The sequence below is a fragment of the Bos grunniens genome, chromosome 1 (assembly GCF_055505025.1).
Source record: "Bos grunniens cultivar Pamir isolate PY7600 chromosome 1, Bosgru_T2T1.0, whole genome shotgun sequence".
In the NCBI taxonomy this organism is placed as follows: Eukaryota; Metazoa; Chordata; class Mammalia; order Artiodactyla; family Bovidae; genus Bos; species Bos grunniens.
Window position 1 is genome coordinate 86,152,308 of NC_141165.1, and position 27,726 is coordinate 86,180,033.

Genomic DNA, 27,726 nt, shown 5'->3' on the forward strand with positions numbered 1-27,726 from the left:
TGCTGACATTTAGCCTTCATGGTAACAGTAATCAACTTGTGGGATTTCTATCCTCTCCCCACCTCCACATCCCCACTGCCGTTTATTTAATGAGCAGGGATAACAAGGCAAAGACAGCTCGCTCTCTCTCTCAACTACTGAAAGAGCCATGTCTTTACAAACTTTTCCCCAGAGAGGAGCAGAGAAACTGTTCACCGTGGGGAGGAAGGGGGAAAGGAAACTAGGAATCTGGTGAGTCCAGATACCGAACATCTGCTAAGAAGTTTTCGTGGGTTTTGTGGAGAGTAGGAGTGTTCACAAGCTGAGAGAATTCCCTCCTTTCTGCATTCCTGTCTACTTGCCCTCAGAACAAGGACTGTGCCAGGTATTCAGTCACTACCTGAAGAAACCCAGGGCCCCCCGGTTACTGTTCTCTTAACTTTTCCATGGAACGGTCATGTTTGCCTGCTGGAGACTCTGGGCATGAACCCAGGGCACCCAGAGAGGACCCTGTTGCAGGCCCACTCTGGCTGCAGTGGCAACGCAAACGAAGACAGGAGGTGAAGGGTCCTGTCTCAGAGTCCCCAGCTTGGCTCTGAAAGACTCATCCCTGAGGAACCCTCAGCACACTGACTCTCTCCATCCACAGGACGAGATTTGAGCTCTTGGAGGTGTTTTTGCTGCAGGGAAGCACGGAATCCCTTCCCTTTCTCACCAGCTCCAGGGATGTCACCAAAGGAAGGGCACAGACATAACCTGTGTGAAACTACCAAAAAAAAAAAAAAAATTTAGGAAAAAAAAAACACAAGGTGAATTTGATTTTAAAAATATTTATAAGACACATTTTTTTTATTTTCACAGAATATCACTTAATAAATATTTTACCAAGATGGTTGAGGATATACCACAGTGAAGGAGGAAGAACCTGGGACAACTAAGGGATGGAAACATTTTAAACTTTAATTTAAACCTCAGTTCATCAGATTTGTCTTCTGCATCAGATCTTGAAACTCAGCAGAGAAGGTGTCCTTACATGCACAGACCAAAGTTCTAATATGGGCACGTTAGAACATAGTCGGGGTCAGTATATGGAGGACCAGTGGCAGCGGCTCTTGATGACCTGCAGCAGAGGCTTCCTGAACGTGAGGAAGGTGATGGTGCAGGCCACCAGCAGGGTGAGGCAGCTGGGAAGGATAAGCACGAGGTACAGCAGGCCCATGTCCACCCGCTCCCACTTACAAACCTGAGGAACGCCTGCGGGCAGCTCCGTCAGGCGAATGACCTTGGAGGAGAGGTTGCAAGTGACCATGGCCAAGTCGGCAACAATGTGCAGGCGCTGCAGGGCCCCCCAGTCCTCCACCCCACAGCAGTCATATGGATTCTGACTGAGGTAGATGGTCCGCAGGCTTCCTGCGAGCTGCTCAGACACCGCCCTCTGAGGAAGGGCCGTGAGCAAGTTTCTGCGGAGATCCAGGGTCTGCAGGGCCAGGCTGCCCCCGAACCTTGGGAAACTGGTCAAGGCATTTCCTGAAAGGTCCAAGCTCCTCAGATTCTCAAACGCAGAGAAGTCCAACTCTGTGAAGCTGGAAGTGAGGCCCACGTTCCTGAGAGACAGGACCTGTAATGTGGGGGCAACATCCCAGAGAGGGGCAATGCTTCCATTCAGAACCCCCCAGTTTCCAGACAGGTCTAAGTGGGTGAGAGCGGTGCCCTGAAATGAGCAGTCTTGTAGTGCCTCCAGCCCACAGTCCTCCAGGGACAGGCTCTGCAAAGATGCCACATTTCTGAAATCCACACAGCCAGGGGTGCCCCCGGGGTCCAAGCTTGCAGGCAGGGGACAAAGTGAGATCTGATTATGGCTCATGTCAACTGTAGCGAGGTTCCTGGCATTGGCAAAAAGGCCAGCGGGGACACCCAGGAGCTGGTTGGAGCTCAGGTTGAAGGACTGGAGGCTCCTCAGGCAGCCAGGGAGCCCGGGAGCCAAGTGCAGCTCTGACAGCTGGTTCTGACTCAGGTCCAACTCCACAAGCGCCCCTGGCGGTTCATGCTCCCGGATGTGGAGCGTCACCAGGCAGTTCTGCTTGAGGTTCAAGTGGGAAAGGGAAGGCATTTTTTTAAGGAAGCCATCTGGCAGGTACTGGAACTGGTTCTGGCTCATATCCAGGAAGCGGAGACTGGAGAGGTCGCTGGACGCGAACTCCTCCCAGAGGTTGACGGTGGTGATGTTGGTCACGTTGCCATCCACCAGGAGGAACTGGGCCACCATCTCCTGTGGTGAGGAGGTGTTGTACAGGTCTCTGTAGAAGCCCATGTTGTTGTCCCGCAGCAGCAGCGTGTGCAGCTTGCTGCACTGGGGCAGGAGGGGGAAGAACAGCAGCTGATTGTGAGAGAGGTCCAGGGTCTCCAGTTCAAAGGCGGCCTCTCCCCCAGACGCTAGGAACCACTCCAGGACGTTGTAGCTGACATTGAGGGACCGCAGCTGGGTGAGGCTGAAATCCACAAGGCATGGGAGGTTGTTATAGGCCAGGTTGAGGTGTCTCAGTTGTGTCAGGCCATCAAACGCACCACCCTCAATCTCAAAGATGTAGTTTCTCTGCAAGTCCAGCTCCCTGAGGTGGCCCAGGCCCTCAAAGACGGACTCATCGAGCCTCATGATGATGTTCCTCGCCAGGGACACGGACTCCAGTGAAGACAGGTTCTGGAGCATGAGAGCCGCCATGTCTTCCGTCAGGGAGTTCCCTGACAAGTCCAGCATGCGCAGACCGCGCAGGCCGTGGAGGGCGGCTGCCGTCTCCTTGTAGCTCTCGGAGAGGGCGTTGTCAGGCAGCGCCAGGCTGCGCAGGCGGGCCTGCTCCTGAAAGGCGACGTGGCCGATGCGCTCCAGGTAGCAGTCGTGCAGACTGAGGCTCTCCAGGAAAGGGTAACGCTGCAGCGAGTTGTTCCCCAGGGTCCTGAGAGGGTTGGCATCCAGGAGGAGCGTCCGGGAGGAGGGCGGGAGATCGCTGGGCACTGAAGCTAGGTTCCGCCCTCGACAGTCAGCCACTCCATCCAGCTAGGTCCAGAAACACACTGGTCAGCGGGGCAGGGGGCCTCTGAGGTCGGGGCGTACGTACAGAAATAGAGCTCACTCCTCTGACTGCTTACTTAATGCTCCAGGTCTCACTCAGAACACACAGTGTTTGGGAAGATTGGAGCTCCTGTCCTCAAGTGCGGAGTGCTGACATTTGCTCTTACAGTTTGGTTTTAACTGCAGAAAGGGACCAAGGATCAGGTCTCTACCTGAGTTTGAATCCCTCCTCTGCCCTTTGTTCCCTATGTGACCTTGAGCAAGTAATTTAGCCTAAATCTGGTATGTCTTTGGTAAAATGGAGATAAAGTTATTTAGCTCCGTTGGTAAAGAATCTAACTGCAATGCAGGAGACCAGGGTTTGATCCCTGGGTCGGGAAGATTCCCTGGAGATGGAGATGGCAACCCACTCCAGTATTCTTGTCTGGAAAATCCCATGGACAGTGGAGCCTGGTGGGCTACAGTCCATGGGGTCGCAAGAATAGGACATGACTTAGTGACTAAACCACAGTACCTACTTCAGAGGACTGTAGTGAGATTGGGCAAGAGGTTACACAGTGCCTGGCACTCAGTGGAGCTATTAATGCGGTGTCTATTGCATTGTTAATGCTATGATCTTAAGATCTGTGTGTTTAACAGGGACGCTGCTCAAGAACTAGCAGTGCTGTGGCACCCTGATTTCACCCAAAGAAATTTTGCCCAGGAGGCTCCTCTACACTCCTAGCTGATAAATATTACAGCTCAGGAGGACTTGAGAGCTCATCACCCTGAATCCCCTGAAGTAAAGGGGGTTCTGGAGAGGACAAGTGAAGAGCCAATGGCAGCGCTGATACTGGAGCCCAGTGTTCTCACTGCCAGATTCAGTGCTTTTCCTGAGTGCAGTGGCATTCCTTTCCATAGACTGGTCAGTAGGACAAGGTTTGTGATTGTCTACAATTGTGGACCCAATCCCAGGGGAGAAGAATCTGAGAGAGAGGAAAAAGCAGCACTTTGAAGAGATGACAGACTGAAGTCTGAATCTTGGCTGTGCTACTTACTAGCTTTGGACTCTGGGCAAGGAATTAACCTCTTGGAGCCCCAAGTTCTTTATCTGATTATCAAAATAAACCTTCTCATAATTAAAAATGGATACACTATATAAATGTACAAAATTATTCAGTAACCTCAGTCTCTCCTTCAAAGAAATGCCGTTATCCTTCTGTTACATCTCCTCTGAACTCCTTCCAAAGATATTATCTAACTTAAAAAAACCATTTTTTTTTTTGCAACATGGATGGACCTAGATATTATTATACTAAGTGAAGTAAGTCAGAAAGAGAAAGACAAATATCACATGATATTGCTTATATGTGGAATCTTTAAAAAAGAAAAGGATACAAATGAACTTATATACAAAATAGAAATAGACCCACAGACATAGAAAACAAACTTACGGTTATCAAGGAAAGGTGTAGGGACAGATAAATTAAAAGTTTTGGATTAACATAAACACACTGCTGTATGCAAAATAAGCAACAAGGACTTACTGTACTCAATATTTTGTAATAACCTACAAGAGAAAAGAATCTGAAAAAGAATATATATATATATATATATATCTGAATCATTTTGCTATATACCTAAAACTAATACAACATTGTAAATCAGCTATACTTCAATTTAAAAAATAAATTTAAAAATAAATTTAAAAAAATTTTAATGAGACTGCATTCTAAAAACTATTCAGTAATTAACTTCCCCTGCCCCCATTAATAAAATGTGATAGACATATTGCCTTGGCAATAAAAATAAATTTGATCACATTCTTTTTGGCAACTGTATGTTACTTCATTGCATGAAGAGCACAGAAGTTGAGAGCCAGATCTCTAGGATCAGCCCACTGATTCTGCTTTTTATCAAACTTGTGACCTTAGGCTGGTACCTAACCAGTTAAGACCTTCATTACATCACCTGTAAAACGGAAATTATACTTGTAATTTTCTCATAGGTTTGTTTTGAGGATTCAGTGTGATTGTCAATGTAAAGCACTTAACACAGAACCTGCCATATAAATGCTTAATAAATGTTAGCTAGACCGATTATTCAGTTCAGTCGTTCAGTCGTGTCCAACTCTTTGCGACCCCATGAATCGCAGCACTTAGCACGCTCTAATTAATTAACCTCCGGTTGTTGAGCATTTATTTGTAATTTCCAAATGAACATTAGGATGAATTTGTCTAGTTCCTTCTATATCTCACAGCCCAAAAAGTTTCCGGAGTTTTGATTGGGACTGCATTATAATTACAGAGTAATCTGGGAGGAAACGGACATCTTTGCAAAATTGAATCTCCCCATGCAAAATCAAGATGTATTTCTTTATTTGAGTAAGTGTTGGTTTTTCCCCCTGTGGGGACTAAAGAATACAGTGATTAGGGGCTTTCCTCAAGCTCTGAGACCCTGTTTCACCAGAGTTGCTACAGTTGTGGGGGACCCATCTCTGCAATTCCTGCAGCCCCACTGACGTGTTGCAAAAAGACCACATGGCCATCAGAGCCCAAGAAAGCTTTCTAGGTCAACTTCGCGATAATGTCACATAGCTATTGCAAAGAGGGGCTTTGGAGGGTGCCTGCACTTTCAAACCCTCAACCTTCAATTCAAAAGAGCATAGGAAATCCACTCTTTGATCTCACTGGTAACTGAGTCCCTACCAGGCTGCAGGGGGTCAGGGAGGGAGTCTCCTGCTTTATTCCCTCCTTCTATGCCTGGTAACTCCTGAATTTGGTATTGTGATGTTGACCTTTCATTGCCTCTGTAAGAGAATAAAGAAAGTCTGTATAGCAGAGACTAACAACAACAACAGCAGATAAAACACATAGCACTTAGCACATACGAGGCACAGTTCTGAGTGCTTTACATACAGTAACTCATTTAGTCATCACTGAAGTCCAGTGTTATGGTATTACTGGTTGGTACTATTATTACCTACATGTCTTACAGATGAGGAAACTGAAGCACAGATTGGCTCAATGTCACCAGCTAGTAAGTGGTAGGGCTGGGGTTTAAACCTGTTCTGACTCATAACCCCTACCTTCTGCGTGCGTGCGTGCCAAGTCGCTTCAGTCGTGTCTGACTCTTTGCAACCCTATGGACTATAGCCTGCCAGGTTTCTGTGTCTATGGGCTTCTCCAGGCAAGAATACTGGAGTGGGTTGCCATGTCCTCCTCCAGGCGATCTTCCAGACTCAGGGATCGAACCCACGTCTCTTACATCTCCTGCATTGGCAGGCAAGTTCTTTTAGCGCGAGAGCCACCTGGGAAGCCCAGGTTTAAACCTGGTCTGGCTCATAACCCCTACCCTCTACTGAAGTCTCTTTCAGTGTAGTGGTTAGAGGTTACTAAAAGTGGTTAAGAATCATGACCAGCTGGGTTTTTAAGATTCATCAGCTTGAAGAACACATTTTTGAATGTATTAACCCTGACGACTTCCCAGGTGGCGCTAGCGGTAAAAGAACTTGCCTGCTAATGCAGGAAACATAAGAGATGCAGGTTCCATCCCTGGGTTGGGAAGATTCCCTGGAGGAGGACATGACAACCCACTCCAGTATTCTAGCCTAGAGAATCCCACGGACAGAGGAGCCTGGAGAACCACGGTCCATAGTGTTGCAAAGAGTTGGACACAACTAAAGCAATTTAGCATGCAGGCACACATTAATCCTGGAATCCAATTTATCTTCCCAGTGCCTAGTACATAACGTGTGTGTGTGTGTGTGTTAGTTGCATAGTCGTGTCCGACTCTTTGCAACCCCATAGACCGCAGCCCACCAGGCCCCTGGCTCAAGAAATATTCATTAACTGTATGTTTCTCAAGCAGACTTTTGACACCACTGAGTTATAGGCAAAGGAGAAACTTTCTAGAGTGTGCTCAGTTGTTAGGATTCAAGTCTGCTTCCATATATAGGCTGAAAGCCCAGGAAAGGGTGAACCACAGAAGCTCAGGTATCTCTCGCCAGACTGTCTTAAGCCTGAGCGTGGTAGGGATGTTGCTGTGCAGGGCAGCGTGGGCAGCATGCTCTTCAGTACAGCTGGTTAAGAATTCGCTACTGGCTCACACACAGGCTCTGAGGTAGGGCTTCTCCAAATTTAATATGCCCCACCCAGAGACTCTGATACCATTAGTGAAGCTCCATCATCCAGATTCCTAACAAGGTGTTTTTAAAGTTTCAGGTGGCTGCCCTTGGTGTGCCTCTGAGATCACCTGTCCTCAGTAGGTATGAGAAAGGTGGGGCAGGGCCTTTCCCAGGCATCATATTTACCTTTTATTAAAGAAAAACTTGCACATGGCATCGTGGTAAGAAGGTACAGAGTGATTCAGACTCATTCATCCCGTCCCCTCCTTGATTGACAATCCATCAGCTTTCGGACTGGACCCAACCTTGTCAGGACAGGAGCAACAGACAACTTGGAGCACCCAGGAAAACTCACCAACTCACAGCCCCCTTGCGAAGCTGCTGTGACCATTCCACTTCGGTGCCTCCATTCCACTGTCAGAAAGTGAAAACCCAGGCAGAGCCAGAGGGGCAGTAGCTCCATCTCAAGTGCAGCACTGTGGACAGAGGGCAAGGAAGGAGCTGGTAAGAGAAGGACATCCCAGAGGGCTGCTGTGCCCTCCTTGTAGAAGAAGCCAGTTCCCACTGTGTCCGCTCTCGGAGGCCCACAGCTATGGGGAGGTGGAAACCCACAGATTATTCAAATACCTCAAGTTAGCCAGCACATTTAACCTTTCACTGCAACTCTCAACAAGAACTCATTTTCATTTTGCCTCTACCATTTGGTGGGCAGGTGGCTGAACCTGAAACTCTCAAGAGTCCAGAAACAGAAGAGAGAAGCAAATGTTTTGAGGAACCAGGTCTCAGGTCACCTAGAGTTTGCCATGTCTTGTAGTTCTGTTGAAATGTTCCTCTCAAAGCTCAGATCTGCCTGATGCATCGCCTGAACTCAATAAATACTTGCTGAATAAATGAATGAAAGAATAGTGAACTGGGATTGAAATATTAACTGTATCCTGTGGTCTCATAGAGTTACTAATTGTTGTGTTGACATGAGGCTTTTAGAAAGAGTAGATCTCATTGATTAACTCATTTGAATACAGACCTTTGAAAACAGGATTTTGGTATTTTGCCTCCATAAGGGAAACGCCTGAGGGAAAAATGAAAAAAAAGCAATCTTCAAATATAACAAGGACTATGATAAAGTGTGGTTACTGGCTCTCTTACCCAGCCAGTGAGCACACAACAGAAGTCATGAGGAGGCATAAAATTATACATATACCAATAGAATTTAGATATGCAGATGACACCACCCTTATGGCAGAAAGTGAAGAACTAAAGAGCCTCTTGATGAAAGTGAAAGAGGAGAGTGAAAAAGTTGGCTTAAAGCTCAACATTCAGAAAACTAAGATCATGGCATCCGGTCCCATCACTTCATGGCAAATAGATGGGGAAACAGTGGAAACATGGCTGATTTTATTTTTGGGGGCTCCAAAAATCACTGCAGATGGTGATTGCAGCCATGAAATTAAAAGACGCTTACTCCTTGGAAGGAAAGTTATGACCAACCTAGACAGCATATTAAAAAGCAAAGACATTACTTTGTCAACAAAGGTCAGTCTAGCCAAGGCTATGGTTTTTCCAGTGGTCATGTATGGATGTGAGAGTTGGACTATAAAGAAAGCTGAGTGCAGAAGAATTGATGCTTTTGAACTGTGGTGTTGGACAAGACTCTTGAGAGTTCCTTGGACTGCAAGGAGATCCAAGCAGTCCATCCTAAAGGAAATCAGTCCTGGGTGTTCATTGGAAGGACTGATGTTGAAGCTGAAACTCCAATATTTTGGCCACCTGACGTGAAGAGTTGACTCATTTGAAAAGACCCTGATGTTAGGAAAGATTGAAGGTAGGAGGAGAAGGGTACGACAGAGGATGAGATGGTTGGATGGCATCACTGACTCAATGGGCATGAGTTTGGGTAAACTCTGGGAGTTGGTGATGGACAGGGAGGCCTGGCATGCTTCGGTTCATGGGGTCACAAAGAGTCGGACACGACTGAGCGACTGAAATGAACTGAACTGAACTGAATAGAATTTAGAAACAAAGAGAAACTTTAATGGAAATGTAATGTACCCTCCACCACTGCATTTTTACAGGGCCAAAGATGAAAAGGCCAAAGACAGTAATAGGTTATTCAAGATCAACTTAGTTGCCAGGCTGGAAGTAACCTGCAGACTCCCCTCCCTGAGTTCCAGGTAATTTCTTACCCAGGAGGTGCTGTTGAGTTGACTGTCCTCTTGTTGGGAGAGTTTACAGCCGGGTGGCATCCCCTCCCAGCTCTGCATTCCTCAGAATCAGAGGTAATTCCCTGGCCCCCAGCATTTCACCTGCCCCATCCTTTCCTTGACATCTACCCAGGAAGGCCCACAGGATCTGTTCTTGAGTCTCCTGGACCAGCAGTTCCAGTGCTACCATGAATCTCCTCCCCTATTCCATGGGACCCACAGACCTTTCTGCCTGACACATCTAGCCATCTCGGGCCCCTTCCTCTTTCCCTTTCTTCGAATAAGTTTATACATCTCTACAGCTAATTTTAACATTCTGGTCAGATTTGAATACTCACCAGTGAAAACAGACGGACAGAAAAGCTAAGTGAAACCAGGTAAGTCAGCTTTAACCTTCGCTTCAGGTCGGGCCAGCTCCCCTTACCACAGAGGGAACCTCCAATTCAGAATTTATCCGTATTTGCCAGACACTGGGAATCCCCTTCCCAGGCTCACCTTCCGCTTCTGCACTTGTGCAGGAATTATTACCTTATGGCATATGCAGGGCACAGATGGCAAAAACAGAGCCATATGGGCTGCTCTCCTCAGTAAACTTCCAATCCTCACACACACAGGCACACAAGGTGAGATCACTGCCTACCTTAAGAGAAGGTTGCCAAACTTAGCAAATTACAAGATGCCATTTGAATATCAGACACACAACAAAAAACTGTTTTAAAAATTTGCCAGCTTTAATGTTTCTTTTCTTTCTTTTTTTTTTTTTTGGCTGTGCTGCATGGCTTGTGGGATCTTAGTTCCTTGACCCAGGGATCGAACCTAGGCCTTGACAGTGAAAAGTGCTAAATCCTAACCACTGGGCTGCCAGGGAATTCCCCAAACAACTTTTTAGCGTAAATATGTCCCATGCAATATTTGGGACACACTTACACTAAAAAAAAAAAAATCACTGACACTCAAATTTCACTGTATCCTCTATTTTATTGAGGAGAGGGAGGTGGGAACCATGGACTTCCTTCCTTCATCCCTCACCCTCTCTGTCAGGCTTGGGATGGTACATGCTGCTGTGACCTTCTAGAACTGTCAACCCTGTATACTGATATCAAGTTCAGATGTATTCAGGGCAAGAGTACAGGAGTATAACTCTGCAGACTGGAATGCCAAATAGGCCTGATGTCAGTTATGCCCAGACTGTAACTTTAATTTCTGGATCAACAAGAAAACCTTTGCAAATTTAAAGCATATTTTCTCCTAAACTCAGCCAACCAGCCCAGAAAGCCTCTTGCTGTACCCTCTGGGCACTCTATCTTTCATGAGGCAGCACAGGAAGATTACAGGATTTGGAACCAGACAGACCAGGGTTTGAATTCTGGTTCCAGTATTTGTTATTCGTCCCTGAGCCATTCATATGAAGTCTCCAAAACTCAGCTAATCCTTCTATAACACAGAGATAATAATAACTACTCAGAATTTTTATGAGAATCAAATAGTATATATGAAAGTACTTCAACTATGAAAGTACTTAATAACATAATTATTATTTATGAGTTCTTAACACCTATGGGCTGGTTGAGTAGCTATAACTCCTATGTGTAATCTCCAAGGTAATTTAATAGCTACAGAAAAAGGGGAAAGAATGAATACTTTGGTTGGAAGAATGAATAAATCATTATATCAAATAAAATTGTAAAAGTTATGTGAGAAGGTTGGATTACAAATTCTGCATTAATAAATTCCAGAACAAATGTATTTGAACAGAAACAAAAAAGGCTAATCCTAGTAACAGATGAGAGCTATTTGTCCTTGAAGCCATGGTTTACCCTCCCCAACTCAGCTCTGGTTCGCTGGGGGCTGACTTCTGAGGGCTCTGGATGTCAGCTGGTCTCCAGCTGGCCTGGTTACTGGGAGGTTAGTTAGAAGGTAGAAGGAAAAGAAAATCCATGGTATTTCTCTCCCGCCCTCTCTGCCTGGGACTAAGAAGTTCTTAAGCTTTTTCTGGTGACTTCCAGGCTCTGGTAACTTCCTTCCTCTATCCTCCCCCTACCTAGGAAGGTGGCAGCTTCCTGAGGTTGCTAATCTCTGGACTAACTGTCTGTTCTCTAGTTGGTGTCTCAGCCTCTTCCATCATGTGTACCCAATTTCCTGCATTAAATTTCCTCTGTTTTTAAATAATCTGTGTGTTTCTGTTTTCTGGTTGGAGCCTGGCTAATACAGTGATGTAAGTGAGCATGAGCTTGGAACAATACTAAACAAAAAGGTATGCAATGACTCTGAAAAGCAATAAAAGGCTTTCAAAATAATAATCATTTATTGAGGAGAGGGAGATGAAAAACACTCTTCCTGGAGCATGTAGCTGCAGAAGCCTTCCTTAGAGCCATGGCACAGTGAATTGTGTGTGCTCAATTGTGTCCAACTCCTTGCAACCCCATGAGCTACAGTCAGACTCCTCTGTCTATGAGATTTCCCAGGCAAGAATACTGGAGCAGTTGCCATTTCCTACTGTTGGGGATTGTCCCTACTCAGGGATCAAAATTGCATTCCGGATTCTTTACCACTGAGCTACCTGGAAAGCCCAAGGCACAGTGAAGGATACAAGATTAACAATTGGAATGCCAAATCTTCATGGGAAAATCCCATGAACCTTCTTCTGTGTGCACAGGACTGCCTCCCTCCTCCCACACTTAAGTGAGGACGGCTTAACAGCATCTCCAAATGGATGAGAGTGTCTATGTGTAAGCATGCTTTTAAAAAAAATAACCCTCCCACTTTATTCCTATCTGTCTGATAACTTCTGAAAAATACATCCATTTTTAAATCAAATGTTACTCATCTTAGATACATTTTTGGTGGAGAAAAAAGAAGTGAACGAAGAACAATTATGATGGAGAGTACACATGACGTATGATGTTAATAATTTAAATGAAGTAACCTGGAACCTCCCTTCATTATATTAAAGGGGCTTGGATCAAGGGTGCCTATTTCATGGGCCTGAACCACAGTGGGAGCCATAGAGTAATACAAAAGAACTGCAAATCAACCCATGTTCCAAGTAGAGCCTGATAAGTACCGTGTTTCCTCCTGGTCTGGGTGACCACTGGGCAAGTATACAAGACCTGAGATCCTGACATGAGAAGCAGATGGCATTAACAGAATCTACTTGCACCTCTTTTTGTTAAACCAGATAATGAAGTTGAAGAGTTTTTTCCAAGTGTGGAAGCAGAAAATGCTAAATCCATTTTTTTTTAAATATAGTAGTGGCTCAGTCAGTAAAGAATCTGCCTGCAGGGTGGGTTCAATCCCTGGGTTGGGAATACCCCCTGGAGGAGGGCATGGCAACCCATTCCAGTATTCTTGCCTGGAGAATCCCTATGGACAGAGGAGCCTGGTGGGCTGCAGTCCATGGGGTCACAGAGTTGGACATGACTGAGCAACTAAACACACATGAAGATTGCCAGGAGAAATAACAATAACCTCAGATATGCAGATGACACCACCTTTATGGCAGAAAGCGAAGAGGAACTAAAGAGACACTTGATGAAGGTGAAAGAGAGTGAAAAAGCTGGCTTAAACTCAACATTCAAAAAACAAAGATCATGGCATCCAGTTCCATCACTTCACGGCAAATAGATGGCAAAACAATGGAAACGGTGACAGACTTTATTTTCTTGGGCTCCAAAATCACTGTAGACAGTGACTGTAGCCATGAAATTAAAAGACGCTTGCTCCTTGGAAGAAAAGCTATGACCAACCTAGGCAGCATATTAAAAAGCAGAGACATTACTTTGTCAACAAAGCTCTGTCTAGACAAAGCTATGGTTTTTCCAGTAGTCATGTATGGATGTGAGAGTTGGACCATAAAGAAAGCTGAGTGCCAAAGAATTGATGCTTTTGAACTGTGGTGTTGGAGAAGACTCTTGAGAGCCCCTTGGACTGCAAGGAGGTTAAACCAGTCAATCCTAAAAGAAATCAACCCTGAATAGTCATTAGAAGGACTGATGCTGAAGCTCCAATACTTTGGCCACCTGATACATTGGAAACATCTGATTCATTGGCAACGACTCTGATGCTGGGAAAGATTGAAGGCAGGAGAAGGGGATGACAGAGGATGAGATGGTTAGATGGCATGACTGACTCAATGGACATGAGTTTGACCAAGCTCCGGGAGATGGTGAAGGACAGGGAAGCCCGGTGTGCTGCAGTCCATGGGGTCACAAAGAGTCAGACATGACTGAGCGACTGAACAACAACAAATAAGTCCTATATTCATTTATTCAGCTAATGATTTCTATAATCTCTCTATTATCTTTTATCTTGTCATAGTTATCATGGATATTACTGAAGTCAGAGACTGTGAATTTCTTATTAGTGGAAAGTTTTGAAGGAACAAGATGCCATTGACCTAGATGTGGGCAGGAGACAAGAGTCTATACTGTCTATAACACGTCTGACTTGGAAATATTAAGATTATAAATCCCATGTCGTGTGTGAGGCCCTCTTAGTGTTGTATTTACATTTTTTCTCTATCTTCTATCTACTCTGTTTGTGTCCTCACAAAATGTCCTTCCTGGTTCCTCTTTAAGAAGTCCTTGAAATATCAGGACCTCAAATGCTTAGTGGCATCCCTTATATAACCATTCATCTTGATACTATGTTTTCTAATCAGATATCAAAAAAACCTGTGATTCAACCCCACATTCATCCCTTGTCTATAAAGAATATTTCTTTTTTTAGACAGAAAGACAATTGGCTTTCTGTCTGGTTTTTCTCTTTCCAGATCTGGTCATCATAAATAAGTGGTGAAAATAAATTTATTTCATAAAACAACACGCACCAAGACTATATTCTGAAACAGGAGGACACTAACAGTGAGGAGGAAGAATGTGTATCGGCTGCAAAAACTCCTGTTTTAGAAATTATGCTTGTTTGTTTTTTCTGTTTCTACAAAACAATAGGGAGAAGCTTCTGCTTCATTGAGCCAAGTGAGGTGAAAGGAGACTGACTGGATGGCCCCGCGGGTTGGGTGGAACGAGGGGAAGGGATGGGAACATTTACTCCTTTTGGAAGGAGCATCCTGATCCTGCCAGGAGTGGCTGTGCAGTGCTTCCTTATCCATCGTCATGACTACATCAGTACTGGGTTCAGGATTGCTTGGATGGAAGAAGACTGTCACATACAGGCCAAGGAGTGGCTCCTGTCCAGAAGACCTGGGTAACACTTTCTTTTGTAAAGGACAGGGAAGAAATGATAAGTGAAGCCTTTTGATTGGTCTCTGCTTCTTGAAGTCCTGAAATTTCCATCTCTATCATCAAAAGAAGCAAAATACAGGATGGCAGCAGTGTCCCTGTTTTTGTCAGGTCCTCTGACAAACACTGGAGAAGGAAATGGCAACCCACTCCAGTATTCATGCTGGAAATCCCATGGACAAAGGAACCTGGTGGGCTATAGCCCATAGGGTTGCAAAGAGTCAGACATAACTTAGCGACTAAACAGCTGACAAACACAAATGTACACTATTTTTTTCTTCAAACGGATGTAGGTTTTCCTGTATTAATAAAATACAAGGTCTTTTAAGGGTTATTGATTCCAACTAGCTTTCTGTTGCTATGTAATGTCTTAATCAGCAGATAGTAAAACACAGCCATCAGGTAAGGGCTGATCTATAGGTATTTTTGTGCATACAAAGGGCTCCTCATACTCAAAGTTTGGGAATACTGAGGAATAACTCTGGGCTTCCCTGGTGGCTCAAACAGCAAAGAATCCGCCTGCCAATGCAGAAGACACAGGTTCAGTCCTTGGGCTGGAAAGATCCCCCGGAGAAGGGAATGGCTACCCACTCCAATATTCTCGCCTGGAGAATCCCATGGACAGAGGACCCTGGTGGGCTACAGTCCATGGGGTCACAAAGAATCAGACAGGACTGAGCAACTAACACACACACACACATAGGGAGTAATTCTGACCCGAGCTTTGGGTTTGCTTTGTTGGTGTTTTCTGCTTCATTTTCACAAAGGATGCTGGATTTCTAGTATTCAGAGGCACCCTGAACATCACCTCCTCACTCCCTCACCTTCCCACCCTCTCCAGCTGCTGCTACTACTATTAGCAGCTGCCACCAGAGCTGGGACTGCAACCTCTTTGCTAAGGGCACTATTAGCAAGTGCTAAGAGTGTTATCAATACATTAGCACGTAATTGAGAATTTTCTCTGCAAAATAATCAGATAAGCTAAAAAAGGCTTTAAAGAAAGAGGCTTGTAGGTGAAAGTGGAGAACTCTCAGAGGTACTTGGTGTTAGAAGCAAGTATTTATAGACTGGTTGGGGGTGGGGGATGAGGAGCAGAATCTCTAGAAGCAGAGTTGGCACAAGTGTGGGGTGTAAACGTATGACAGTGACATCCCAGAACACAAAAGTCACAGGCACTAGGGAGAGGACTCCATAGGAAGGGAGTTCGCCTTTGTTTAAAAATAAAAGAGCAAATCCCACTTGGGATCCTGGGAGAAAGGGAAGGGCAGCTGGTCACAGACCACAGAGAATAGATAATGAAGAACAGAAACCCCAGTCTGTGACCACTTCAAATAATTCCTACTACCAAAAAGTATTTGAATGCCTCAGGCAAGCAGCTCTAGTCTCTGAGTTTCAGCAAAAAAAAAAAAAAAAAACTCAACTGTCTCCACATGGTCATATTTAGCATCTCGCCTATGAGACCACCTGCATCCTGAGTCTCCAGGTGTCCTGCCTTCGGAAACAAAGTCCCACCTCAGTAGTACCCTTGCCAAAAATTGTTTGCCCTGAGCCCAGTCAAAATGAAACAGTTAGAAAGATACAGACTGTAAGATGTCTCACAAGACAACTGGCTTCGACTCTTTAAAAAAAGTCAGTTTTAAAAAACAAAGAAAGACAGGGGAGGGAAGAAGTCTGATTACAAGTGACTAAGAAACATAATACAGTCAAATCTAATGCATGTAACTTGAGTGGATTTCGGATTTTAAAAAAATCTCTAAAAGAACATTTTGAGACAATTGGGGAAATTTACGTGTGTACTAAATGATGTCTTTTTAGATAGTATTATGTACAGATGATATTACCAGACTGTTGCTATCTTTCTTAGGTACGATAAGGATCCTGTGGTTATGTACAAAAATGTCTTATTCTTAGGAAATGCGTGCTGTAATATTTGGGGGTGAAATTTCACAATTTCTACAATTTATATAACCTTCCTTCAAACGGCTCAACAGAGAGAATTAAAGCAAATTACTACCAACTAGCAAATTTAGCATTATACTTTCAACTTTCCTGTAAATTTCATATGTTTCAAACTTTTTTTTTTTTAAGAGGAAAATGAAATAAAGGTGGGAGTTCCTAAAGGGAGTGTGATAACGGTAATCTTTTGTCCCCAAACTTCCAGGAATGTACCTTTTTTCAAAAGTTCTTCTCAGAAAGGTACTCAGGAAACATTTAAGCTTAAAATGCATTACACATAAACCTTTAAAATATCCTGAAAATTCTAACACTTTGACATTTGAATCAGAGCTTCCAGACAGCACCTCTCTCTCATACCTGAAAGGGGTAGAGGTTTTAGATCACGTGGTCTGACTGTGGTTCAAGAGACGTGATTGATGTACTACTGTAACTTCCACTGTCCAGGTACATAGCTCTGTCCACCACAACCACAGTCCCTCTGGAGGGGCAGTCCTCAGAAGAAGCTTGTGAGCTCATCACTATCTGTACCTCCACCAAGCTGACAGGAAGTACCTGACCCACAGAGGTCAATCCTTACATGCGGCCGGCACCCATGAGTGATCTCAGTGGAGAGACAAGGGAGAGAATTAGGTAATTGGCAGTGAAATTGGAGCCAAGAGGCACAGAGAGAGAAGGTGGAATTGAATCTTGAGGGATTTGCCATGAGGAAGCAGTTAGAAGCTAGATGACAAGGCACAGAAAAAACAGAACAGGACAGAACAGAATGAGACAGTCAATGGGGAGCAGAGAGCAGAGAAGACGCTGGGAAGAATGGCAAGAGGATGAACTGCACAGGCTGGGAGAGAGGGTGGCGAGAAGGGCTCAAGGCTGCCTCTCTGGTTCCTGGTGTTTCTTGGAAACTGCTGGGTTCATTTCTGAGCTCCATGGTGTTCCATGGTAGTACTTCACCACCACCACCACCTGCATAGGCTGGCCCACATATTGCATCATGGCAATGAAAAGAACCTAAATAAAACAGGACTTGTGCTCTTTGGTAAGCTTAAACAAAACAATGTAATATTTCAAAAAAGCACAGTCAAGTGACTGAAATCTGAATGCAGGAATGTATTTTTCAAAGTGCATCCTACAGGCAAGAATCACAAGGGATGGTAAAACTAAACGTGAAACTTTGCTGGGAAACAAGATATTAATATAGTCTTAAAGTATCTTCTTATTTCATTACTTGTTAATGCAAAAGTAACAAGTAACAGTTTATACTATTAGCTTTATAGCTTATATATAGTTTATATATATAGTTTATAGCTTTATAGTGGAAAACTGGCAAATGCCTCCTTAACCAAATGATCGAAGTACTTTACAGGCTTTACTGGGGTACTTGGTAAAATTTGAATACAGACAACATTTGAAATAATAGAATTATATCAATGTTAATTTACTGGGCTTCCCCTGTGGCTCAGCAGTAAAGAATCCACCCGCCAATGCAGGAGACGTGGGTTCGATCTCTGGGTCAGGAAGATCCCCTGGAGAAAGGAAATGGCAACCCACAGTACTTTTGCCTAGGAAATCCCATGGACAGAGGACTCTGGCAGCGTACCTGGGGTTGCACAAGAGTTGGACGCAACTAAGCGACTACACAACAATGTCAACTGACCAAATTTTGATCATTGTCCTCTGGTTATGTAAGTCTATCCTTGTTCTTAGAAAATACATAATGAATTATTTAGAAGTAAAGAGCATGATGTCTGCAACATTACTAATGTTCCAATTTCTCCTCATTCTCACCAACACTGGTCATTTTCTGTCATTTTTATTATAGACATCCTAGCATGTGAAGTGTATCACATTGTTGCCTTGATTTGCATTTCCCTGATGACGAATAATGTTGAGCATTTGTCATGTGTTTACTGACCATTTCTGTCTTCTTTGGAGAAATATCCAAAATGTGGACCTTTACATCCAAAGATTTTTAAATTTTGATCTTGGAATTACATGTAAAAGAAAATGCAGAATAGTTATAAAAGTAAAGGCCCAGTTGTATCTTTGATCAAATTAATTCATTCCCATATTTTGCAAAGAATATTGACTTGTTAAAAAAGAACATGCAAATTGAGGATTGGAGCAAAAGAGCCTTTAGAATTGAGATGTGTTATTCAGACCTCATGATTTGTTTCTCTGGCTTCCTCTCTTAATAATGAATTTGTTAACAGAAAATAAACTTACGGTTAACATTAGGGGACAGATGGAACAGGTTCAAAGCCTGGCTCTCATCTTGGGTACATCACTCAATTTCTTGGCCTCAATATTCTTCCAGTAAAATGGGAATGGCTGTGCTGCAAGGCTATTACTGTATTAAGACAACTTTTATAAAAACTTAAAAAAATACTTTTTGTCATCCTTAAGTATCCTCATTCCCAGGAAGCTGTCCACCTGCCTAGGCTTAAACACAATGAGGGGCAGCTCCCTGTTTTGTGAGCAGCTGGTTGTACTACTGGAGCCCCTTTGCACTTGCTTCTGGGACCTGGATCCCACTCGGAGCCTGGACAAATAAGTGAGGAGTTGCATCATTTGAATTTAGTCACTGACCACACTTTTGAGGAGAACTGTAGCTTTCTGAAGGGACTACCCACCAGTGTGCAGGAGGTGAGAACACTCAGACCAGAAAGATGAAATGATATGGACAAGGTGCCACAGGGAACACACAGCAGTAGCTTCCAAGCCCTGGTTTAAAATTCAGATCTCTTTCTCCTACTCGGAGCCTAGCACATCTGGTCACCCAGCCTCCACAGAGGATCCTGTGAGAAGAATCTTCATCTGGGAAGGGCTCCCTCCACCTGGAGGGAGCCTGGAGGCCACAGAGGCTCTTCTTCCTTTGGGCTCTTCCTATGGCAATTCCAGGCAGCCAGGGTGTGGAGAGTGCTACTCTGTGGACTTCCATCTCCTCGGGGCTACAAATGAGTCAACCAGCTTCCCCGTGTGGTCAGGATCAGCCTTTGGAACCAAGAGAAGTCAGTGTGCTCCATCCCGTCCCATAGCCACAGGCTGCATCTGGCCACAGGCTTAAAAATTGCAAATCTGCTCCTATTGGGGTGGTAGTACCTTGCTGTCACATGGCTGGTGGTATCACCTTTGTGCAGAGAGACCCACACTCTCTCTCTGATAGGCATCTAACCAATAATGTATTTGTTTCAAACTTGTCACTTCCGTTCAGTATCACAGGTTTGTTCTCTCTGATCACCTCACTCTTGTGGTGGCTCTGGTTGACAATAATAGCTGCCTTGCTGACCTCACAGGGTTTTGTCAAGACTGAATGAGAGAATGTGTGTGTGTGACAAGGCTTTGTCAATAAGGAAATGTTGTGGACTTCACTAACAAGATAGTGTCAGGTTAAAGGGAAGGCAGAGTTCCTCTACAAACAGGGAGCTGGTGTTAAATAACACAGAGGGGCTGCAACACCGTCTCCCTTCTCTGTGAGCTGCAGGGTATGGGCCTTGGGACATTCAGGGGAGACATCACCCAGAGTCTGTGAGAGATTATGCACGGAAGGGGTTACAGGTGATAACTGAGGCTTACTGCTCAGAGTGGAAATATATCACTCCCACTCAACCACTGACCTTAGTTCCCTTGAGAAAGAGCACACCTCAGGAATGAAATGATATGGATTCCTGATAACTGACCAGCTCAGAGGGATAGTATTCAAGCTCCCAGAGCGCCTTCCAGGCTATTAGCTGTAATAACTAATGCTTATGGAGTGCTCACCTTAGAATAAGTGCTCTACATAAAATAATCTTCAGAAAATCCTAGCAAGTAAATGTTCTCTTCCTCACTTTAGACTTGGTAAATTGAGGCTCTCTTGGGTTTGGGACAGCTACAGAATGTCAGAGCTGCAATTCAAACTTAGTCTGTGAGTCCAGCAAAACTCAGTGTCAATCCCCAAAACCCCAGCCATCTTGGAATATCCTTGACTAACTTACACACTGTTTCTCTGTGGGAAAGGCCCTTTTTCAGACCTTCTCCAACTGCTGAACTCCTATTCATTCTTCAGGGACCGACATAGGTGTCACCTCCTCATTATATCCTAACAGTTCAGATGCATAATGATCCAATAATTCAAATAATATGATATTATATTATAGATAGTTATAACTCCTATGGAAGTTTTAAATTACTTGGTTTTTCTATTTATGAAAAAGAATGTGGATAGTTATTAAATATTAATAGTAATTTCTCCAAATTTTTATTATGAAAAATTTTAACATAGGGCAAAGTTGAAAAAACTTTAACAGGGATCACTGGCATACCCACCACCTATATTCTAATACTAACATTTTATTATACTTGCTTTTCCCCTGGAGGAGGAAATGACAACCCACTCCAGTATTTCTGCCTGGAAAATCCCATGGACAGAGGAGCCTGACAGAGTCAGACACAACTGAGCAGCTGAGCACACATGCTTGTTTTTAATTATACATCCATCCATCTACCCATCCTTCTATCCATCCTGCAAGCCATCTTGTTTTTTGATTCATTTCAAAATAGATTGCAGTCATCAGCACACCTCCCCCTAAATACTTCAGAATGCAAAACAAGTGATTTAACCTTTAAAAAACGTTCCTACTTTTTCAATCTTCTGGGTCAATTTAATTACTTTAATCTCAATTTAATTGAGATTGCAAAGTCAGCTGTTTTATTTGGAAAAAAAGTTTCTGTCTTGTAAGAGAAAAAAAAGATTTGATAATCACAGCCTCAGTGTTCTCAGCCAGAATTAGGAGGAAAGCAGCTCATCCTAAACAGTGAATGACTGATATCCTCTTTAATGCACTGCTGTTTAATAGATATTCATATAAGTTTTCATTATATTATATAATGAAATGTTCATGGTGTAGTTTCAGGACAGTATGGGAGATAGTTTTACCCTTTTCAAAATCCCCCAAATTATACTAGCAAGGTGGGCCTCCTGCTCTAAGGCTATTTCTTTTTCTCTCTTAACACTTACTTGAATTCCCAGAGGAATGAAAGTAATGTGATTTTTTTAACCCTTTCATCAAAAAAATAATGATTTTAGGGAATTTTTGGATAAAGCAAAACAATTGGATTATGACTTGTTGCATGTGTACGTGCTCAATCATGTACAACTCTTTGTGACCCATAGACTGCAGCCTGCCAGGCTCCTTTGTCCATGGAATTTTCCAGGCAAGAGTACTGGAGTAGGTAGTCATTTCCTACTCCAGGATAACTTAATGTTACTCGTTAATAATAATAGCACTTGAGGTTGCAAAGGCTTCTTATAGATATTTGATCTCATTTAATACTTGAAACAGGGGACGACAGAGGATGAGATGGCTGGATGGCATCACTGACTCGATGGAAGTGAGTTTGAGTGAACTCCGGAGTTGGTGATGGACAGGGAGGCCTGGCGTGCTGCAGTCCATGGGGTTACAAAGAGTCGGACACAACTGAGCTACTGAACTGAACTGAACTGAATACTTGAAACAGTTCTACACGGTAGGAATTATCATCTCCATTTTTATTGTGGTAAAATATACGCACAATTCACCATTTTAACATTTTTGAGTGTACATTCAGTAGAATTAAATGCATTTACACTGCTGTGCAATCTCGCCATTATCCCTCTCCAGAGGTTTTTTATTATCCCAAAGCAAAATACTGTCCCATCAAACAATAGCTCCCCCTTCTTCCCTCTCCTCAGCCCATGATTACCACTATTCTTTCTCTATACATTTGCCTATTCCAGGTACCTTATATAAGTGGAATCATATATTATTAATGTTTGTCCTTTTCTGCCTGAATTATTTCATTTAGGATAATAGTTTCAAGGTCCCTTCATGTTATAGCCTGCATCAGAAAGTCATTCCTTTTTGTGACTGAATAATACACAGATCGCATTTTGTTCCCACCATTAATCCATCAGTGGACGTTTGGGTTGTTTCTACCTTTTGGCAATTGTGAATAATGCTGCTGTGAACATTAGTGCACAAGTATCTATAGTACAGTCATTGTTTATTATTCCCATTTTACAAACAATACATCGAAGGTTCAAAAGGGCTTCCCTGGTGGCTCAGCTGGTGAAGAATCTGCCTGCAATGCAGGAGACCTGGGTTTGATCCCTGGGTTGGGAAGATCCTCTGGAGAAGGGAACAGCTACCCAGTCCAGTATTCTGGCCTGGAGAATTCCATAGACTGTATAGTCCATGGGGGTCGCAAAGAATCAGACACAACTGAGTGACTTTCACTCTCAAGATTCAAAAAGGCCAAAGTGAATTGCTTAAGTCTCATAGCTTGTAGACAGTGAAGCCAAAACTAGAGGTGAGTACTTCCCTAGCAGCCCAGTGGTTAAGACTCTGAGCTCCCAATGTAGGGGACATAGGTTCCATCCCTGGTAGGGCAACTGAGATCCCACAAGCTGCTCGGCACAGCCAAAAAACAAAACCAAATCAGAGCTGAGTTCCGGCCCAGATAGGAGGTGCTGAATGTGCACCTGTTTGGGAAGAATATATATTGGGGGAAAGTTCAGCTGGGTTGTACAGGTAAGTATTTATTGGTAAACAGATATCCCATGAGCCCCCACCCCAGATTCCTGGCTGCCCTCTTGGAACTCCTAGCCCCCTTTCCCCCATTATCCAGCAACAAAGGAGGTAACATCTGACCTGGGGTTGGGGAAATCCCAGGATCCTGCCTCTAAGGACAATGTCCATTCCAATTGGTTAGTGCCTATACCTATGGTGTTTGATATTCTGAATAGTACTCTTGAGTGTTCACGTAGTCAAGGTCTTCTCTGTGGATGAGGTACCTTGTCAATGCCATGGTGTGTACCTATGACAAAGATGAGAGCCTCTGGAAGTTCTGCAAAAAGAGCTATAGAAAACCTAGAAAAAACTGAGGATTTATAAGGAATAAGAAGACACTAATATTAGCAAAAGTTTGGTCAGTTTAGGGACCCAAGGATAGAGAAGGAAATGGCAACCCATTCCAGTATTCTTGTCCCAGGGACAGAGGAGCTTGGTGGGCTGCCGTGTATGGGATCACACAGAGTCGAACACAACTGAAGCGACTTAGCAACAGCAGCAGGGACCCAAGGAAGGGCACAAGAACCTAGAAAAAGAGAAAGGTCATAGAGAGAGCCCCATGAGGAAGACTCAGGGTGTCAGGCTGAGCAGTGATGGGGAGACCATCAACATGTCAGAAGGTGAAGGAGGTGGCCCGGGGCCAGGAATGGAAAGACTCACTTTCCCTGACCCTGCAGGCTGAGGGAGGGAGCTCAGCCTTGGCATTTGGTGGGACCACTGAGGGGAGACACTGGAAAGGCAGAAGAGACCTGAGGGATCGTGGCCGGGCCAAACAAAGAGTGAAACAGGGACAACCAAGAGCAGCCAGTGTCCAGCCTGGCTAAAAGAGAACAACATGAGGTTGTGGGAGAGTGTAATGTGCACCCAAGGTGATCCCCTGCAGGGCACTGTGGGTGCTGGGCTGCCTCAGACACTTAAGTGCTGCTTGAGAGAGCCAGGGTGGAAAAACAGAGCCCCAAGGGTTACCTTGTGAAGAAAAATCCCCTCCCTATTCTTTTCTTTCTTGGAAGGGACAACAGAAAGTTCTGGGGTATAGAGCACAGCATCTGACCACAGTGACCTTGTGGGTTAAGGCGGGAGGTGGGGAGTCCCTGGGTCTTCAGAGGGCTTTGTGGCCATGTTTAGCCATCACTGGTACCAATCCTGGTCTTCATGCCCACCTTGCTGGTGAGATGCACTCTAAGGTTCCACTTCCTCCTTTACGCCCTTTGCTCAGTCTAAAATCACTCACACATTAAAATGAGAAGACATGTGTGGTTTGGTCTCAGCTCCTGACTCCATTCACTCTGGAAACCAGTTGGTTTTGTCTACCCACATTCATTTCTCGTTCTGGTAACGGCTCCTCAATTCCCCTTTGAGGAAATCACCTCTTGTTTTCTTGCTTGCTTTTATTTTTAAAAATGTTTTATTTGTGGTAAAATACACTAACATAAAATTTACCACCTGAGCCATTTTTAAGTGCATAAATTTTTAGTGTTAAGTACATTTACATTGTTGTGCAACCAACCCCCTTCCTTTCTTAAAAATCTGTGTTCTTTTGGGTCTGGCCTCAACTCAAGGCTCCAAAGTGAGGACTATGAACAAAGCTGGGCCCATCAGAGCTGCCTAATTCCTTGACCACAGTGATTGGTTTATAAAAGGTACAACACAGATGCCAACCCCAAGAGAATCAATCCAAAGATTTCTGCTAGTACTACTAGAAAAGAGGCGTTCTCTTCCTACTTCAGATGCCAAACTGATAGGAATTAAGCTTAAAGCTTCAGGCAGCCATCTTTGCCAACAACTTTAGGATCTGCCTAATAATGAAGCCTACACAGAGGAAAGCAAAGCTGAGGAATGAAGATAGATGGATTCCTGGCAATGTTTGAGCACCCAGATCCAGCCATGCCTGAAGCTATTCCCCATAGACATTTTTTCATTATTGGAAACAATAAATCCTCTCTCTCTCTCTCTCTTTTTTTTTTTTTTGCTGAAACCAAGCTCAGTTGGATTTTTGTCAATTGCAACTAAACAACCCCTAAACTCAAGCTGACATTTGCTCATGAGGCTTGATAAAATCATGTCCTTTTCCCCTCTTCTCACCTCTCTGAGCTTTCCGAGATCATCACCTAACCTAGCCTAGAATCTCCCACATAGTAAACATATGACATTTATTATATTTATTTGATGACGAGGTTGAGGAGAAGAAGAATGCGGGAGGGCGAATGAGTGTAACAAGGAAAAATATTTGTCACTAATGTGCAGATCCATCAGTGAGCATCCCTGAGCATATAAGCCTCTTCCAAGAAAGATAATGTTTTTTAACCTTGGGTGCAAGCCCACCCTGCCCTAATGTATGTGGTTACAGTGTGGATCTGAGCACGATGTGAGGTACGCCTAGTGTTCCATCCAAGAGTCTAGCTCACACTTGGTGATGTGGATGCACATTACAGCCAGAACACAGATTACAATCAGTACTGGCATCACTTTTTTGAAAGAATCACAAAGACTAGAGACAGACAGGTCAACATATTCCTAACACAGGCCCAAAGACAATTACCAGGAGCCTTCTGCTTTTGGATGATGGGTTTAAGGACTCTATGGGATCAGGTTCACATGGGTTTTCATGAAGTTCCCATGAGGGCACCCGTTAGATAAAATCACCTTCTTTGTGAAAGAGGTCTTGGGTTTTGTTGAATCTAAACACAAGAGTTGAGGTCCCCCACCCCATGATTCTATAATCCCCTCTAGGAACTCTCAGACATACATGTACAAACCTACGTGGTATGTGAGGAAAATAAATAAGCCTCAGGGCTATATAACCCAGTAAACCATCAACAACCACAGAAAGAGTCGGTACAGCCAGTAGGTGAAGGGGGCACAGGAGGCCCTAGTTCAAGGCCAACTCTATGAACTGGATGATTCTCCCATCCAGATTGCTAATAGGTTGTACCCATCATGGAAGAAACCTCCACTGGAGTCCCTTTACCCCCAACAACCCCCTTGGGAATTGCACCACTCTATGGGGTCGTACAGAGTCGGACACGACTGAAGTGATGCAGCAGCAGCAAACCAGCCCTATCCAGGGGTTCCCTCCCTGGGACCCTGCCTCAGCCTTCTGCAATCCCAGCCACCCTTGGTCACGTGGTCACCTCCCCTCAGGGGTGCAGCGAACTGGCAGCTGATTCTCAGGGCAGCCTGCAGCCCACTTGGTGGCTCCGAACTTCTGTCAGTTCCTAAGGGCTGGGGGATATATGCTGACCCTTTCAGAATCCAGGCCACCTGGAGATGGCCTGAGGGCTACAAAAGAGCACTGGACACCAGGGTCAGAGAGGCCTGGAGTCAAGTCTCTGGGCTGTGGGAATCTCCCATGGACACACACTCTCGGTGGGGAAAGGGTTTTGCCTGTCTTCACAGCTCTATCCCCACCCAACACCTTGAACTCGAACTGGGTGGCACATGGAAGATATCCTTAAGTATGTCGTTATTCATCAGTCTCCCGGTCTTCATCTATGAAATCGTGGTTCTCAGTCCACAATGTGGGTCAGGAAAGGCAGGCTCAGTGTTCACAGCCGAGGCTCATTACATCCAGTCACCCAGCCCCAGGAGGGAGCATTATTGTTCCCATTTAGCAGATGAAGACACTGAGGCTCAGGAATTCTCCCCATAGAGCCAGGAATCAAACCCGGGTCTGACTCCGAAGCCCTCGCTGTTTCCACTACACCATGCCACCCCTAAGTCTCCCAGAGAAGGTATTTCCACCTCCACCCAGAGCCGCAGCACCCAAACAGAACTGGTGGAGCTTGGATGCAGCAAGCCACAACTTCCCTGTCAGCCCCCCACTGCGGGCCACGGACGCTTGACCTCCTACTTTCCAACCTGGTCCGAGCCTCCCGCCTCCGGAGGGGCCGCAGCCGCCCTCCCGGTGGGGAGCCCTCCCGGTGGGGAGCCCGCCCCGCAGGAAATACTCACGGCTCCCGCAGGCCCAGGCGGCTCCGCGGGGCGCATCCTCTCCCGGGACTCCGGCCTCCTCCTCGACAGCAGCCGAACGCGGGGCTGAGCTGCCTCCTCTCTCTGGGGCATCAGATTATTTTAGCACTTGCGGAAGGAACTGACGGAAACTGAAGTCACATGGAGAACAAGCCGCTCAGCAACTCAGCACTCGCAGAGAGCAGGCATCTTAGAGGGAACTGCAGCCGCAGGGGAGGCGGGGGTGGGAGGTGGTGGGGGGGAGGGTGGCGAGGAGGATGGGAGAACGCGAGGGCGGGCAGGAGGGCGGGAGGCAGTGGCCCTCGGACTACCTGCTGGATGAGTCGAGAAGGTAAGGTATTTGTATGGTCTCCCAATCGTGTTAACCGAGGCTACTCGGGCTTTCTTACCTTAGAGATTTTGAGAAGGTGGGCCCCTGCCTACAAGCTCTGCTGACCCAGAAACTCTTCTTCAAGGTTAGGTCAAGCTAGGTCAAGCTAGGGCAGATTTTGAGAATGGGTAGGATACACGTTTCCCAAGTGGGAGAGAATCATCCACCCAGGTCGTCTTTACTTGACTCCAGCATATTAAAAAAAAAAAAAGAAAGAAAGAAAATGAAATGGAAATTGCTTTGTGGAAGACTGTC

At 44.8% G+C, this 27,726-nt stretch overlaps 1 protein-coding gene across 1 annotated transcript; it reads right to left on the reverse strand.

Annotated features, from left to right (window-relative positions):
- Positions 1-793: 793 nt before the first annotated feature.
- Positions 794-27,689, reverse strand: NRROS (negative regulator of reactive oxygen species). Its single transcript, XM_086400555.1, has 3 exons — positions 27,084-27,689; positions 7,507-7,627; positions 794-3,031 (listed from the first exon to the last, which is right to left on the reverse strand). Exons 2-3 carry the CDS (start codon positions 7,612-7,614, stop codon positions 1,061-1,063), a joined length of 2,079 nt encoding a protein of 692 aa, XP_086256681.1. The 5' UTR covers positions 7,615-7,627; positions 27,084-27,689; the 3' UTR covers positions 794-1,060.
- Between the last annotated feature and the right edge of the window lie 37 nt (positions 27,690-27,726).